Source organism: Nylanderia fulva, unplaced genomic scaffold (assembly GCF_048542155.1).
Source record: "Nylanderia fulva isolate GAGA-0341 unplaced genomic scaffold, ASM4854215v1 Scaffold653, whole genome shotgun sequence".
Taxonomy (NCBI): Eukaryota; Metazoa; Arthropoda; class Insecta; order Hymenoptera; family Formicidae; genus Nylanderia; species Nylanderia fulva.
In genome coordinates, this window is record NW_028190757.1 from 36,819 (window position 1) to 55,564 (window position 18,746).

Consider the following 18,746-nt stretch of genomic DNA (forward strand, 5'->3'; position numbering starts at 1 on the left):
GAGATGTTTTTCGAGGTAACGCTGGGAGAAATTTTTTTTTTATTTTTTAATTTTTAGTAGCACTTTGAAGCCAAAATTCTGATTTTTGGTGCAAAAAATCGAGTTATTTGTTTTTGTAAAATTAACAATTTTTAACAAATCAAAAAAAGCTCCCAAAAATACCTGGTAAATGTTGTTAAGAAGCAGTGTGCCAAATTTCAGAACAATTGATCGAGTAGATTTTGAGTTATCGTGATTACGAACTTCGAAAATGGCAAGTTTGAGAAAAACGCTTTAAACTTTTGCACACTAAAAATTTCGAAATAAAAGTCGATAGTTCTTTTATACTCACACAGAATCATCGATACCAGGTCCATACAGCAAGGCGTTTTCATCCAGAAGATCTAGAGCATCTTTTTGTGTTTGTCTCCGCGAAACTCTCCCTTCTTTACTGTTGTAGACCGCTTTCTCGTCTCCTCTAGTAATTCGCAAATCGTCAACTTGTCGCGCCCATTCGTGAGAACTAGGGCCTGTACCGATGTGCATCTCTTTCATGAAGGCCAACAGGGCAATAGAACCTTCATTAAAAGTACAAGCAGCTACATTAGCTGCAATTTGTACGGTTGTAGAGGTTCCACTGTATGCCTTTGGAGAGATTTTCCATATTAGCTAATTGAGGCTTTTGTTTTGTGTAAAACCTCCAAGACATCGCTGCAACAGTGCGTCCTTGCTCAAGTCCTCATAAATGGGCTTCATGGCTTCCAGAACTTTAGAAGGAAGAGCTGCGTAGCTGTGTTTGAATGATTTTAGAGCATCTGCAGCTGCAGCTTTTTGCCACTCGCACCAGGAATCCTTGCCGCTCGGGCATTTCTCGTGCTGTGGGTTTTTGTCGTTTGAACTGTAGTGGTAGTATGTCGCCCATATATCATTTTTCATCTTCTGAACTGAATCGGAATTGCGTCGAATGGCCAATCCGTAGTAAACAGTTAATTTGTCTATTATTTTGCCTGTTAATTGTTCTTTTCCAGACAGGATTTTTTTTTTATGGTTTTTCCGGTTTTGGTCGTTGTAACAACTACTGTCTTGTTTACCAGATCACGCAGACGCGTTCCCATGCGTTTCTGCACATGTCCTACGCATTCCTTTTTATTTATTACAAAATCTTCACCATAAGGGTTTGCGTCAATAACGCCGCTGTACGTCTTCGAATCGCCATCTCCAATGTAATTACGATATTTCACCCCAAGAGTTTTCAAAGATCGTTGGAACATTTCTACGATTGCTGCTACCTCCATGTTTCCAGACGGTCCGACGTGGTTGGCTTTGCATTCTCCGCTACTAACATGTTCTTTGTGCCACTCTTCATATTCAGCAGTACTGGATTTATTTTCCCAAGTTTTACATCGTTGGCAGAAGCTGCTTTTTACTAAAATGTCAAATACTTTGCCAGTATGAAATCCAATGAGAGAAGCAACGCCAAATAACGAAACAAACCCTCTTTCTTCCATGTGCCGTCGCCTAATACAGTAACTTCTGTTGTTTCTTCTAAATTATGCGTTTTACACATTTCTTTTTTTTCTTCTTCTACGGCCGATGCAAAAAACTTCTTGGCAACATTTGTTGTATATTCACACATTTCATCTACATACTTATTATATACTCTTTTCGTTAAAAAAGCACTAGCCAAGTCCATTAGTCCACACAATTTATTGCACCCGGCTAAGCCTAAGCCTAATACTCGCATTGCAAAAGCGAATCTTAAATTGACATCGTATTTTCCAGAATCTATTCTTGTAGAAGATGGAATATAATGAGGCGATGCACAGCTTTTGCATGTCATTTTGATATTAAAACCGAGTCCTTCTTTTTTGCATGATGTGAAATTGACTTCTCCATCACACTTTATACATTTCGATATAGTAGAGATTGTTGAAAAAACCAAAACAAAATCTACTATCCTATAATGTTTTTGGAGATCTTCTTCTATTTCAATAGCGGGACGATTTTTAATTTTTTTCGACGACGAGCTGCCAGCTGTTACTTCATCGTTTTTACGCTTTTGTGGCGGTATTATTTTTTTTACTCGGTTCAAATACTTCTTACCGTATTTACGATCATCTCTAGTCACTTTTCGAGGCATTTTTAATAATAATAAATACACTCAGTAACAGTTCAAACACAAACACAGTTCAAAATGCCCGAAAATTCAACGAACTCGAACGATAACAGTCAAATTTTTCGACTCACTTTCTACCGTTCAACACGACATACAGCGAGCAACTGATGTATATACCATGTTTTCAATGCACACAAGGCTGCCTAAAAAGACGCTTTCAGCAATAAAGGAATTTAGGGGTTACGAATGAATACAATCCTAAAAAAATCATAAAAATGAAAAGGTCAGGCCATGTTCAAAAGAAGGTACTCAAAAATTTAAACGATCTAATAATAAATTATCACGAAAAGTAACTGATATGTTATTCAAGGTGCCAGTTCAAAGTGAACATACGTAAAGTGTATATTATCTAAATTTAGTAATAATATATTACCATGAAAAGTAACTGTGATATTTTATTCAAAGTGCAAGTTCACATTGAATATACATACATATAAGTAAAACTGATTACAATTTGATTCTAGAAAATAAGTGCGATATGTTATTCTTAGTGCACAAAATATAATAGTCGTTTATAGAGATTTGATTTGAAATTCATACTAGCCCGTACAATGAAAAATAATTGCTCGTAATTCCAGAGTACCAATTTGTTAATGACTCAGAAAAATAACATGGCGGCCTGCTCTCAAAAAACTATGATGTTTCTCGATGTCCATTTAGAAATAATGTCAAAGCTCTTACAGAATAATTACTACAACATTTGAGATACGAAAAGTATTACATTAGAAGAAGATTAGATTAGAATAAGGATTCAACGTATTTTTAAAAGCTCTACACACAACAAAGTGAATATACAAAACTATATACAAATACCTTTTTCTTCTGTGTTTTTGAAGAAAATTGTAAGTCAAATGAAACCTTGCACTTTGAGAACCATGTCACTTACTTTTCAGAGTCAAATTGATAAATTTTTTTTGTATATTTTAATGATATTTATTTCTCACTTGTATCTTGAATAATTAATATGTAATTTTTTATTGTATATTACGACAAATAATCAATAAATTTTTAAGCGTATAACTTTATTGTAGTTGACCTGAGAACTGTACATTTATAAATTTTACTTAATATACACCCGTTTACTACCGTTTTACTTACCGTTTTACTAAAGAAAGATTGGAGGTTTTTAATTTATACAATTTTCACAACTCTTATTTCAATTATTTATTCTACCCATCGAAAGTTTTTTGAGAGCAGGCCGCCATGTTATTTTTCTGAGTCATTAACAAATTGGTACTCTGGAATTACGAGCAATTATTTTTCATTGTACGGGCTAGTATGAATTTCAAATCAAATCTCTATAAACGACTATTATATTTTGTGCACTAAGAATAACATATCGCACTTATTTTCTAGAATCAAATTGTAATCAGTTTTACTTATATGTATGTATATTCAATGTGAACTTGCACCTTGAATAAAATATCACAGTTACTTTTCATGGTAATATATTATTACTAAATTTAGATAATATACACTTTACGTATGTTCACTTTGAACTGGCACCTTGAATAACATATCAGTTACTTTTCGTGATAATTTATTATTAGATCGTTTAAATTTTTGAGTACCTTCTTTTGAACATGGCCTGACCTTTTCATTTTTATGATTTTTTTAGGATATCACTTACTTTTTAAAGTACAGATATATAGAGCAGCTTTTTAGTAATTCAAGTATTACAAATATATGTATTTTCGATTTTTATCACATAACTTTGTATAAGTAACAATTTATGCAATACAGTTCAAAATAATTGAAATATATGGTATATATGTACATATATAAAATATATAATTATATTATAGTATACATATATATTTTATTTAATCATATATGTAAATGTTTGTATAATTGTAATAACTTTTAACGATACATTGCACATTTATTTCAATTGCAACAGAATGAATTTATATTCTTGTATGAATATTGAAAATAAAGAATGGGCCCCTCCATCGCCCATTCTCGTGAGAACGCAACCATATATTTTTCTTCGTCTCTCCGATTTTAACACGACATACATATTTCTGTCTGATAATTTTTTTCTTGATGATACTTTTTGAAATGTCATGAAGCCTAGGTCAAATTAGAAACTTATTGCACTCGTTTTAATGCAGCGCTTACAGCAGCTTTTATAAAGCGCCAGAGCAGCCGATATTTTATTTTGGCGCTTACGGCAACTTTTATACAGCGCTAGAACAGTTGATGTTTTAATGTAGCGTTTACGGCAGCCTATATACAGCGCCATTATTTAATCTGTTCTAAGAACAATATGTATGCCCCTTGTGCTCCTTTGGGCCACTTTTTTCTAGAACACTTCCATATCATTAGAGTAATACCATTCCGATTTTGTGTCAGCTATCAACATACACATGTAGTGACCACGATTTATTTCTTCACCTTCGTGAAATATAGCGCTTATTAGCTTGTACTTTTTTTTATTAATCGTGATATTACTCGTAGGCACGGCGTTAATCCAATTGTTGATAATTTTTTTAGAAGCACCGTTTACAAAAGTATATAAATTGAGCTGTATTACTACGACGAATAAAGTTGATTCGATTACGGTTTTCTTTTTCAACACGGTGCCCTTACATTCGTTACAATTGCCGTTTATCGTTTCCCATTTAGAAAATTCTACATTAATCAAACTTTGTAGAGTGACACCTTTTTTCCTTTTTAATGTCGAATGTATAGGTAATATTAACAAACTACTGCTTTCCAGCTTAGTTACATTGTAATTACATTTGACATTCGAGCAACATGTTACGTGCTTTAATTCGAGTTTTAATACATCATTGATGTCGGAATACGTCGACATTAGAGCCGTAAAAAATTCCGAAACATCTTGTTGTGTTCGTTCTTCGAAGCGTTTTCCGACAGATCTTCTAACCGCTTGAATGTTGCAATATTTACGTTCACCATACGCGCAGATAGCATCAGTCAATGCATTCGATGCTTTATTTTTCAGTATTTGTTGCCTAATACGTACGCAATGAAACGCACATTGTAATATTACATTAGCGTAACACGAAACAGCATCGTTATTGCAAAGGCCATATATTTTCCACGTAACTATACTTTCTGGTTCCTCACAATCATAATTCTGCACATCATCAATGATATTAGGGATAGCCCATCGACGATCGTACATTTTCACAACCTATTTCTCGGACGGATTGATTTGTGGCAGTTCAGATTTGAATATAGATCTCAGTCGATTATATTCTACAATGGCTCTCGAGTTTGCTTTAACTGATGCTGGATTGAAATTTATCAAATGTAGGCCTTCCAATTTACTTACTCGTGACAAACCTACATAGGCTTGACCATCACTGAATACAGTCGTTCCTAAATCCATCATTGCATTGTTACATGTAATTCCTTCGATTATAAATAATTCGACATTCTTTAATTTGTCTCTCAAAGTTTTCAAGACCATGTCTGACAATTGCGTATATTTTGGTGTAGATTCATGACTAACCGGTAGTTGAAACATTCTATGGATTGTCAAGCCATCGATATTGAATGCTGCGATACCCGTGGGAGCAGATATGGCAGTCGTTTTATCCAAATTTATTCTGATCCAATGTTTAATCGTTTCAATTAGAAAACTTTTCCCTGTACCACCCTCGCCACTTACGTACAGTCGCAGAATCTGATTCTTATCTTGTAAAACTTGGCATACTCCATCAAAGACTCTTTTCTGGTCTTTGTTCAATTGCGACATCATTTGCGATAAATCAATCGGGTCGTCAATCTTACCAAAATCTTCCAGATCTTTCATCGCGTCGTCAACTTCTATCGGATTACAATCCAGTTCATCGTCATCGGATTTGTCTCTGTCTGCTGTTTTCAGATCATTTTCGCGCTTTCTCGATTAATTCAGCAACGTTCTCAAAAGCTTTCTGTATTTCTTCGAGCCTTTCGTGATATTTCATTACTTTCGTTAAAACAGACTCTGAATTCTTAAAGGCATCCGTGTAAGTCTCGAATGTACCTTTGAGTTTACTCAAATCTCTCCATGGTTTGAACAGAAGAAGCAGCGAGTAAAAGTATTTTTCGGGCTCAGTTTTTATATTAAATCGATAATGGTTAATTAAATAACCCTTTTTTCGTTTTTTTAAAAATAAACCCGATGCCAGTTTGTAACACTTGACTTCGTCATTATTTGACATCTGTTTCGTAATTTCCCAGAATCTGGCAAAATCGTACAAATTCAATGATTCTAATTCCTGAGGTCTATTTGGATAGTAATCATCGATGAGTGACGAACAGTAAATATTTGTAGAATTTTCATCAAGAGCTTAAATTTCATTAAATGTTTTAACTTTTCTATTTCTCACCTCATTAACATCGATCCATTTGACCATGGTATCATTATCCGTACCGTACAAGGGATTCCCTAATAGTGTATCCGCAGCTTCTAAAGCACCGCATTCTCTGTTATTTAATGAACGCATTGCAAAATTCCACAGTTTCGATGCCAAGGACTTATTCGAATCTATCACTTCAAAGTCTGTATTGCATTTTTCCGACTTTGTCGTGTATTTTGTTAAATATGAGTTTAAAAACTCTGATTTTTCTCTAATAAATTGTATGTCCATATTTCCCTTCCAGGCTAATTTGATAGACGGATTATAATCATTTATAAACCTTTCCGACTCCTTGCGAGGAAGATCGTACAATCTGCTCTTACTGCGTAAATTTTTTCTACCGACTATCGAAGTGATAACGTCTCTTAAAACGAAATTCTCAGTAACTGGCCGAGGAAAATCGAACCGACACTTTCTGTATATATTAGTTTCCGTTTTTTTCGTACGCATGCAATACGAGTTATGTTTATGATTCTGATCACTTATTACCGTATCGTACAACGTTGGCGAAACATTTTCATCTGGAATTTCACACGTTACGTACTTTTGAATAAACGTAGCAACTTCTTCATCCGGCGATTTTCCTAATACTGGAGCATCTTTTATCCAAATTATACAATGCATGTGCTGGATACTTCTACGTTGATATTCCAGTCGCCAGAAGTAATGAATAACCTTTCCTATAGGATTATCGGACGAACAAATAAAATCAATCATGGCTTTGAATTTTATGCACATGAATGTAGAAGTACTCACAGGATCGTATGCGATTACTTCGTTGATGCCTAACTTCTCTTTATCGGGATTCATATCTCGTAAATATTCACCCAAATCGGACCATTTCCATTCACTAGGACTCAAAATCAAAAACCACGTCGCTGGACCGTAATGCAAAGTCATGCATTTTACATTATTGGACGGTTGTCGCCAAAATTGATCCGTATTTCTCAATTTTGCGAAAATACTCATTAAATTCGATTCTAATTCGTAACCTTTCAATTCGTTCAAGTATCTACCAGCAGTGTATCTCTCTCGTGGGTTAGTAACCATCATCGTATAATAGATACCACTTTTCAACTGTCGGTAGTTAGCATCATTGAGAAGGAAGAACAGATACTGCAGATTCAACCTGAATTTACTATGTTTCGACATCAATCGTGTTCTAATAAATAAATATTCCGGCAATGCAAAGTTTCTATCTTCTCGTTGTCCATTGACACCATCAGGATATAAATCAGGGAAACACATGACATCCAGATATTTATAACAATTATCCATTGGAAAATCTTCAATTTTCACCATTTGATAAAGCTTCAATGCAGATTCGTTATCGATTCTTTTCGCGTGTATTGGGTATATTGTATACTGATCGTTAATATCCGAATGTTCAGTGATTTGTGTGAGAAAAGCCGTACGTTTTAAAACGGTTTGATCATCATTATTTTTGTTTTGCTGTACATTGTACAAATTGAATGCTGGTAATTCCTCAACCACCTCATTTATTTCGTCATTGTTGCTTTCCTCATCGACAATCCTATATTCTGTTTCCTGCAACTTATCCTTTAATAGATCATCAGATGACGCTGGAAGACGAATTTTTGAGTAATGAGGATTATTTTCTTTCAACCATTGTAAAGCCTTATACATTTTATTAATATCTACTAAATTTTCCCAAACCACTTTAGATTTCTTGGGTATACCTCGAACGAGAATGTGCAACTCGTGATTCAAATTTATAGGATCTTCCGGAGGACATACCTTATCCAATGTTTCTTGTAAAGGCAGAGGCAAATGAAATGTTCTACCTTTTCCTAAACAGTGTTCGATTATATAAGTTTCTTGATTTAAAATGTGCTATATTTAAAACATTTAATTATTTTTTTCGTTCAAGTACAATTAACAGCAAAAACTGCATATACGTAGGTATGTATTTGACTCTACTGCCATTACTTGAAACAAATACATTATTCGATATTAACAAATTGGAACTCTGGAATTACGAGTAATTATTTTTTATTGTACAGACTAGGTTTAAATTTTTGAGGACCTTCTTTTGAACAAGGCTTGACCTTTTCATTTTTATGATTTTTTGAAGATAGGGTGAGCGAGGACGACTGAGGGTAAGAGAAGACGAGATAGGCGAAAGAGGGTGAAAGAGAACGAAAGAGGGTGAGAAAGGACGTACGAGGGTGAAAGAGGTGAGAGAGGGTGAGAGAGGACGAAAGAGGGTGAAAGAGGACGAAAGAGGTCGAAAGAGGGTGAAAGAGAACGAAAGAGGGTGAAAGAGGACGAAAGAGGGTGAGAAAGGACAAAAGAGTGTGAAAGAGGTCGAAAGAAGATGAGAGAGGGCAAAAGAGGGTGAGAAAGAATGAAAGAGGGTGAGAGAGGACGAAAGAGAGTGAAAAAAGGTGAAAGAGGACGAAAGAGGGTAAAAGAGGGTGAGAAAGAATGAAAGAGGGTGAGAGAGGACGAAAGAGAGTGAAAGAGGACGAAAGAGGGTGAAAGAGGACGAAAGAGGGTGAGAGGGAATGAAAGAGGGTGAGAGGGAATGAAAGAGGGTGAAAGAGGACGAAAGAGGGTGAAAGAGGACGAAAGGGGGTGAGAGGGAATGAAAGAGGGTGAAAGAGGGTGAGAGAGAATGAAAGAGGGTGAGAGAGGACGAAAGAGGGTGAAAGAGGCGAAAGATGATGAAAAAGACAAAAAAGGGTGAAAGAGGGCGAAAGAGGACGAAAGAGGGCGAAAGAGGGTGAAAGAGGACGAAAGAGGGTGAGGTAGGACGAAAGAGGGTGAAAGAGGACGAGAGAGGGTGAAAAAGGACGATAGAGGGTGAAAGAGGACGAAAGAGAGTGAAAGAGGACGAAAGGGGGTGAGAGGGAATGAAAGAGGGTGAAAGAGGGTGAGAGGGGAATGAAAGAGGGTGAGAGAGGACAGAAAGAGGGTGAAAGAGGCGAAAGAGGGTGAAAGAGGGTGAAAGAGGACGAAGAGGGTGAGAGGGAATAAAAGAGGGTGAAAAAGGCGAAAGAGGGGTGGGGGTGGGGTGGGGTGGGGGTGGGGGTGGGGTGGGTGGGGCGGATGTGGGAGGGAAAGGGGTGGGTGGGAGTTGAGGGAGGTGTGAGTGAAAGGTGAGAAGAGATTTATACGCGGACAGAGAAGAAGAAGAAGAAGAAGAAGAAGAAGAAGACGACGTTTCTTAATTTTTCATGAAAAACGTCACTTTTTGACCGCTTGTATCTCCGAAACGGCTTGACCGATTTTATTTTTTCTTGGCTCAAATTACTCGTGGCGATGCCGCCTTTCAGGTTATGTTACGTGCAATTCAAAATTTTTTATATTTTAGTAGTTCTACACCCCCAAAAAATGGACTTTGATGGTGCAGGATAAGGAGACTTGTAGTGTCTTTTAAAGTCTTTTAGGGTTTGAACATGGCCGGAGACACTACCGCGTCTCCTGATAGCGTGCCACGACAGCGCGCCGCACACCGGTCAAGGAGGTAGAGAAATACGGCTCGGAGCAACGGTCCTTTAAACGTTCATAACTTCTTTACTTTTGCTCCGATCGACTTGAAATTTTGACTGAATATTCTTGAGATGTTGCGCATTCATTTAAAAAAATTAAAAAAAAATGCCCAAAAAATATTTTAAATAGCATATACCCCCCCCCTTAAATAATATTTTCATCATAAAAAGCATAATTAACAAGGGTGCTCCGCTCCGGATCATTCGTTAGGAAACATACAAGTTAGAGAATAAGCACGCCTATAGCAAATATATTATTAACCTTAAAACTCTCATTCATAAATTAGGAGACTAAAAAATTCATATGCAATATAACATTATATCCGTCGTACGTTCGAAGGTACTACCAAATAAGGATATCATAGTTCAACCATGAATATATAGGTATTTTATCTTGATTATGATTTTTTCTATAATAAGCACCAATTTACATCTAGCTACAAGAGATGTATGTAAATTGAGTGTTAAACTTAGTCAGGGACAGTTGGCGAATAACCGATAAATCATATGTAGCCGCAGGCACGGTATAATAACACAAAATTAATGCGTTATTCTCCATATGAGTTTTCCATCAATTTACATGAAACTATGGAATATAAATGTAAATTGATAAGTTTTAACCCTCCATCGCGATTTCCAAATGATAGATATAAATATTAGGAAAATTTAGAAATCCGTTCTTGACGCGAGTTATCTATCAATTTGCATATAACTATGAAATGTGAATGTAAATTGATAAGTTTTATTTGTCCATCACAATTTTTAAATGATAGATATAAAATATTAGAAAAATTAGAAATTCGTTCCTGACGCGAGTTATCTATCAATTTACATATAACTATGGAATGTAAATGTAAATTGATAAGTTTTAACCCTCTATCGCGATTTCCAAATGATAGATATAAATATTAGGAAAAATTAGAAATCCGTTCCTGACGCGAGTTATCTATCAATTTACATATAACTATGGAATGTAAATGTAAATTGATAAGTTTTAACCCTCCATCGCGATTTCCAAATGATAGATATAAATATTAGGAAAAATTAGAAATCCGTTCCTGACGCGAGTTATCTATCAATTTACATATAACTATAAAATATAAATGTTGTTTAGGATTGAGAAAAATTTGCCGCGCTCGATCGAACGAAAATTCACGGATCAGTCGAGAATTTAAGTGAAAGCAATTGCCGCGGGCCTAACACGGCAGCACCTCGCGGCACGCACCGCGGGAAGCGCCGCGGAAGCAAATTTTCGGCCAATTAGCGCGTTCCGCGTGTACCCCTCGCGATCAGGCGGTCGATAGCGTGATCGATGAGGGTAGCATTCCGTCGGGGACAGTCGTCGCGGAGAGAGAGCCGGCGTTGGTCGCAAGTCAGACCAAAGAATTCGCGTTACGGTGTAATAAGTGCGTGAATGTATTATCGCGACAAATACGAACAGATTTGCGCGGTATTGTGTGACATATCGAGAGTGAAGAGTTAACGGGTAATCGGATCTCGTTCGCGACGCAACATACACGTTCTCGCGACGAATTCGCCATTGTCTCGTGCATGCTACGTGCACGTGATCGAACATTACGAGTATTCGGATCCTGCTGGAGGATTCACTGCGATATTCGCGTATCGGTGAATGCATGTCGTGCATTCTCTCTCTCGCTCGTTCTCTCTCTCTCTCTCTCTCTCTCTCTCCCGCGCTCTCTCTCACAATTGTCGTAGTACGCCGTCGCGACGAACTCGCCGTCGTATTGTGCACGCTGCGTACACGTGATCGACTCCTGCGAATATTCGAATCCTTCTGGAGGATTCTGTGTGATAGTTAATTGCATATAAATGCACGTGATCGAACATTACGAATATTCGGATCCTGCTGGAGGATTGAATGTCACATAATTGAAGACAATTATTAAGTCGCGTCAAATCATATGTGCGCGTGTTCGATAAATTATAACGGTCGTCCACAAGAGGACAAATTTGTTGTTGTACGATTCGCGATCGTGACTTTCAAATAAGACATTGTTTTCTCTTGCGACAAAAAACATTGGTGTCGATATCGAACAAACAGTTTTTTCTTTTGTAATCGCGAGCTTCGAAACGTGTACAGCAAACGCTTTCGATTCTCATATCGAGTTTTTGTTCTTTTTTTCTTTGATTTGTTTGTGTCAAGTCCAGGTGACTTTCTGACATGTGAAATAATAAATTGATCTGTTTTTGTTCATCAACTTCAAGACTTCTTTTCAATTCGGCTTCCTACGTAAATCATCAATCTCAGCGCACACATGGGTGCGCGATCACCCTATTAAGATACAGTCCACTCAACAATTATCCTATTGTCCATCCATCACATCTCTCATGAGATTCCTATGATTTCTTTCCAATAAAAAAAAAAAAAAAACGGGTGAAGGATTTGAGAGGCGGCGCGCGAGACGCGGCCCTAAAAAGGCCGAGCATGCTCGTTCGCCGCAGCTTCGCGTCGGACCACGGTTCAAGCCGCGCGTTCGCAACATTTGGTCCTTCGAGCCGGAGTTGAGATTGGTGACGAATTGAAAAGTGAAAAACTCAAGTAAAAAACACAGTGACATTGCAAGTACATTCAAAATCGGACATCATCAAACGCTATCAGTGCATTCAAAGAGAGTGACAGCTCGGTTCGTAAAAGACTAATTTGATTAAATTCAGTGTCGTTGAAACCTCAGTTGATTAAATTCAGTGTCAAAATGGAAGAAGCTCTCGCAAATCAACAAACTGCTTGCTATTCAGTTGCTCGAGCTCTCGACAATTTTAAGAAGATCGGTCGGTCAAATCTGACGGCCGCCAAAATTCGCTCGCGAATGACGAGCTTACAAGACACGTGGACACAATGTGTACGCAATCACGCGACACTGCTGCAGCTTGTTCCTGACGAGAAGCAAGTTTCAATTCACTACTTCAAAAAGGAGACCTTCGCCTTCCACGAGGACCTCTATCAGGCAGCTATGGACTACATGAACGAGTGCTTGGAGGAGCTGGTTCCAGTCGTAAGTCGTGAAACCTCTTTCAACGCTTCGTTCGCGCATACAGACTCTGCGTCATTATCGGTCAAACATCTTCCTCCCATCAAATTGCCGCCGTTCACCGGTAAGATTGAGGAGTGGGAGACTTTTCGCGATCGGTTTCAATCGCTTATTATAGACAATCGCGAATTATCGAACTTCAGTCGCATGCATTTTTTAGTGTCAAGTTTAACAGGCTCAGCTCGCGATGCGATATCAGGTATTAAAGTCACCGCGGATAACTTCTCGATTGCGTGGAAAGCATTAACAGCGCGTTTTGAAAATAAGCGCCGATTAATTGAGACTCACATTTCGAATTTGTATAATCTTCCGAAAATGATTCGTGAGTCAGCTGTCGAGCTTCACGCCTTACGCGATAAAGCCGAACAAGCGATCTCAACATTGCAACGTCTTAATCGTTCGCCGGACGATATAGTCAGCGACATGTTAGTTTATTTTCTCTCTCAGAAGTTTGATCCCGCCACGCGCCGTGCGTGGAAGTTAAAAACGAGCGATATCGAAAATCCGCCAACATACAAAGAAGTATTAAAATTTATTTCGTCGCGTGCTCTCGCGTTAGAGGAACTTCACCCTCGCGATAACGACAAGACTAAGTTACATGCGAAAGTGACTAGCGCAACAGCGACTGCGTCATCTAATACAGTGTGTTCAATGTGCAAGCAATCGCACATTCTCTCAAAATGTCCGCAATTTGTAGCAAAGAGTCCGATTCAGCGACGCGAATTGGTTAAGAAATTTCGACGATGTTTTAATTGTTTGAGTGATAAACACATGTCGATCAATTGTCAAAGTAATTTCACATGTCGAACATGTAATAAACGACATCATTCTATGATTCATCTCGATTCGGACTCATTGCAACAAGTTACAAATGCGAACAATACGTCAAACGCGAATGACGTCATCGACAACGTGCCTAACGTTACGGCACTCTCATCAGTTACAATGACAACTGCGCCGACTCCTGTTGTCTTATCTACTGCAAAGGTGAATTTGCAGGCGCCTTCTGGACGCTCATTGGTTGTCAGAGCCTTGATTGACGGTGGATCAGAGCTCACGTTTGTGACGGAGCGCGTTGCTCAAATATTACGTCTCAAGCGTATACGAACGCTTACTTCAACGTCGGGAATAAGCTGCGCTGACACCGGTACATGCCGATCTGCGGCTCTGATTCACATCACTCCTCGCAAAAAATCGAAACCAAGGTTTACAACGGTTGCCTATATTATGAAGGCATTAACGAGGTATGCTCCCAGAAACGCTTCGCAATCGCAAGATTGGAAACATATTTCCAATCTGGAATTGGCTGACGATGATCCTACCGGATCAACACCGATTGATCTCATAATAGGATCCGATTTATATAATCACGTACTCGTTCACGTACGTAACGGACCGCTCGGTCAACCAGGTGCAATTGAATCGCATTTCGGATGGATCCTATCCGGAACAACCTCTATCCCGAATCACGTGACACAACCCTCTCATGTGGTAACTTCAACTCTCGTAATTCCGCCTGTTGAGGATGCGAGTCGCGTCGTGCAATCAGCTCAGTTAAATCAACGTTACAGTGTTGTCGCTCATTGTTGTTCTCTCGAAAATCAATTGTCTAAATTCTGGGAGGCAGAAGAAACACCTCAATCAATTGAAATGTCCCCAGATGACGAACAATGCGAAAAACATTTCAAACAAACGCATTCGAGAACATCGGATGGGAGATATATCGTGCGTCTGCCGTTTCGAAACGGCCCACCCATCGAAATCGGTGAATCTCGCGAAATAGCCGCGCGTCGGCTTTCGTCGTTACTTCGGAGAATTAATAATCAACCTGCGATTAAGCAGGAGTATGCTGAATTCATGAGCGAATACGCACAGTTGAATCATATGAAAGTAATCGCACCGGTGGATTCAGTAAATTCACAAATCGTGTACATCCCTCATCATCCGGTCATTCGAGAGACTAGTTCGACAACTCGGTTGAGAGTCGTATTTGACGCCTCATGCACAACCTCTAACGGTACCTCGCTCAATTCTCACATGTTTACTGGGCCTAAACTACAGTTAGATCTGCAATCGGTTTTATTACGTTGGCGACAGCACAAATACGTTTACTCCGCAGACATAGCGAAAATGTATAGACAAATATTGGTCGACTCGCGAGATAGAGATTATCAACGCATCCTATGGATAGATGAAAATTCGAATATTCAAGAACATCAACTCCTTACGGTAACATACGGTACGGCTTCCGCACCGTTTTTAGCTCTTCGAGTCATTAATCAGTTAAACGATGATGAAGGAAGCTCGTTTCCACTAGTATCTGCGGTTTTAAGCGAGAACGTCTATGTGGACGACGTGCTGTTTGGGGCCGAAGATATGCCTCTCCTTAAACAGACTCGAGATCAAGTTTGCAAATTGTTGAAACGCGGTGGATTCGATCTTCGCAAATGGGCGAGTAACAAACCGGAGTTGCTCTCAGATATTTCATCGGATCATCACGGGCTCGCACAGCTTAAATTATTCGAGACTGACAACAATCTGAAGGTTCTCGGTATTTTTTGGAATCCGACGCACGATTGTTTCCAGTTTCAAATTGAATTACCACAGACTCTCCCTTCTACAAAACGAACGATTCTCTCTACCATAGCCAGAATATTCGATCCACTTGGATGGGTCACACCCGTGGTTCTCAAAGCGAAAGTTTTTATGCAGAAATTATGGCGACACAAAGTAGGCTGGGACGACAATCTCTCAGAAGATCTCCTTTTACAATGGAGCGTGATTTATAAATCACTTCCTTACATCAAAAGCATAAAACTTAGTCGCTGGATTGGATGCGATTCAGATACCAAGAGCATCGAGTTACACGGTTTCGCGGATGCTTCCCAAGTAGCTTACGCCGCAGTAGTTTCTTTGAGAGTCACAACATTATCCGGTCATACAACTGTTTCGCTCCTCGCTGGGCGATCCAAAGTCGCGCCTATCAAACCGCTGACAATTCCTCGATTAGAATTGTCAGCTGCGGTCTTATTAGCGCGCCTAATTGAATTCATCAGAAAATCTCTTCATTTCACGAAAATGCCAGTCCATTGTTGGACAGATTCGAGTATTGTGCTTGCTTGGTTAAACAAGCACCCATCTCATTGGAAAACTTTCGTCTCGCATCGCGTAACAGAGATTCAAACACGAGTAGCTGATGGCATTTGGCATCATGTCAGTACACATGAAAATCCCGCTGACTGTGCATCTCGCGGTTTACTCGGCACAGAATTAAGCGCCTTCGACATTTGGTGGCGCGGACCTTCATGGTTGAGTCTTAAACAGGATGATTGGCCCACATTCACAATAACGCCGATAGACGAAACACAGTTAGAAGAAAAACCGTGTCAAGTGCATCAAGTGAACGCTAATGAACCGTGGAATCTCACTACTCGATATTCATGGTGGCCAAAATTAATACGTATTACCGCCTACATTTACCGTTTCATAAGGAAGTGTAGAAAGAAACACACAATAGGATCGAACAACAAGTCTCAATATCACGCTCTTACTACAGTTGAATTCAACGAAGCACGAAACTTCTGGCTGAACTTCATTCAGTTAGAACTATTCGAAAACGAGCTCCATAATTTAAAGTCAAACAAACCGTTGCCTACTCACAGTCCAATTCTCTCATTAAATCCGTTCCTGGATTCTGACGGTCTAATTCGCGTTGGGGGGCGATTAGAACACTCGTCATTATCTTTCCAGTCCAAGCATCCAATCTTATTAGCCAACCATACGATCACTACCATGATCATCCGTTATACGCATGTTGTATCTCTCCATGCCGGTCTTCAATCCACTCTTTCAAAACTTAGACAAGAGTTTTGGATTTTGAGAGCAAGAAGTCTAGTAAAGTCGGTTATTTATAAATGTGTTCCGTGTACAAGAGAAAAGGCTCAAGTAGCTAGTCAGCTGATGGGCCAGCTACCTACAAGTCGTGTTTCGGCGCCCTCTCGAGCGTTTCTACATAGCGGTGTCGACTATGCCGGACCAGTCTTTACACGTGCTTCAGCCGGCCGAGGAATTACCTCGCGAAAGGCCTACATAGCACTCTTTATTTGTTTAGCCACACGCGCTATTCATCTCGAACTGGTTAGTGATTACTCGACTGCTGCCTTTCTTAACGCTTTTCAAAGATTTTGTGCGCGACGTGGATTACCAGAGGTCATGTACTCGGACAATGGTACTACGTTCGCAGGAGCAGACAAGGAGTTGTCGCAAGCGTATCGAGACGCTCAAAGCGATGTTAACTTTCTCAACTTTATCGTGTCAGATAACATCACATGGAGTTTTATCCCTCCCCATGCTCCACACTTCGGTGGATTGTGGGAGGCAGGGGTCAAAAGCGTTAAATACCACCTTCGTAGGATATTAGGAAATCACACCCTCACTTTCGAGGAACTTACTACCGTGCTTTGTAAAGTTGAAGCATGCTTAAATTCAAGGCCCCTGTGCCCATTGACTGATTCGATTGACGATTTTGAAGTGCTCACTCCGGGTCACTTTTTGATTGGATCGGCAATCACAATCAATCCAGAACCTTCTGTTCTGCAAATCAATGAAAACAGACTGTCACGGTGGCAGTTGTTGCGACAGATCACGGAGCGTTTTTGGAAGCATTGGCACGCCGACTATATTAACACGCTTCAACAGCGAACTAAGTGGCGAAAGGCAAAGTCACTTATCCATATCGGTTCCATGGTTCTGACTCAAAATCCTCTTCTTCCTCCTTGCAAATGGGAACTCGGACGCGTAATCCACTGTCAACCAGGCTCTGACGGATTAATTCGAGTAGTTTCCGTCAAAACAGCGAACTCGGAATATAAGCGTCCCATAACTAACAAGTTATGTAAGTATTGTAAGTTATGTGTGCTTCCAATCGACGTTGATTCTGACGATTCCATCGAGGATCAACCTCGAGTGTCAAGCAATTAGCGATAATTCTAGTGTAAGTTAATTATACGATTCTAATTCTAATTACGTTATAATTTATGTAGCAAGTAAGTCAAGTTTATGTTCATTAGTTAAGTCAAAGCGTGCAAGTAAAGTCGCCAAGGCGGGCGGCGCTTGCAATCCTAAGTTTAAGGTCGTGCGAATTAGTACGAACAGCGGATACTGTTGTTTACGCGATCTGCGTTAAATGTTAAAATCCGTCCGCGATAACAACAGTGATCTTTAGAAGTCAACTTTAAGTCAATATTGTCAGCCGTTTCAGGTCTACAATTTCACTTTAGTGCGATCTGAGCGTAATCAGAAGTTACATCTCAGTATCTTATATATTGCATGGGATCAATCGTGACGAACAATCACACGCAATTAGTTTTCATTTAGCAAACCTCACTCACATGGGAGTGAACGATGCATCCTTGTGTAAGGTATACCGCGAGATCGAGTAGTTTCGAAATTCAAATTTCGAAGCGGGCGGTATGTTTAGGATTGAGAAAAATTTGCCGCGCTCGATCGAACGAAAATTCACGGATCAGTCGAGAATTTAAGTGAAAGCAATTGCCGCGGGCCTAACACGGCAGCACCTCGCGGCACGCACCGCGGGAAGCGCCGCGGAAGCAAATTTTCGGCCAATTAGCGCGTTCCGCGTGTACCCCTCGCG

General features: G+C 39.3%; 2 protein-coding genes across 2 annotated transcripts; one reads left to right on the top strand and one right to left on the bottom strand.

The window, feature by feature from the left end:
* Nucleotides 1–327: 327 nt before the first annotated feature.
* Nucleotides 328–1,862, bottom strand: LOC114930861 (uncharacterized). The gene is given in 3 exon segments (XM_029302714.2): nucleotides 328–1,018; nucleotides 1,060–1,477; nucleotides 1,480–1,862. Coding segments are annotated over 3 exon segments (1,449 nt in total). The 5' UTR covers nucleotides 1,820–1,862.
* Nucleotides 1,863–12,757: 10,895 nt separating this feature from the next.
* LOC114930870 (uncharacterized) lies at nucleotides 12,758–18,073 on the top strand. Its single transcript, XM_085488221.1, has one exon. The coding sequence runs from the start codon at nucleotides 12,758–12,760 to the stop codon at nucleotides 18,071–18,073; it is 5,316 nt and encodes a 1,771-aa protein (XP_085344347.1).
* Nucleotides 18,074–18,746: the final 673 nt, after the last annotated feature.

Coding starts and splice junctions, on each gene's coding strand:
- LOC114930870 (XM_085488221.1), top strand. CDS start 12,758: ATGGAAGAAGCTCTCGCAAATCAACAAACTGCTTGCTATTCAGTTGCT.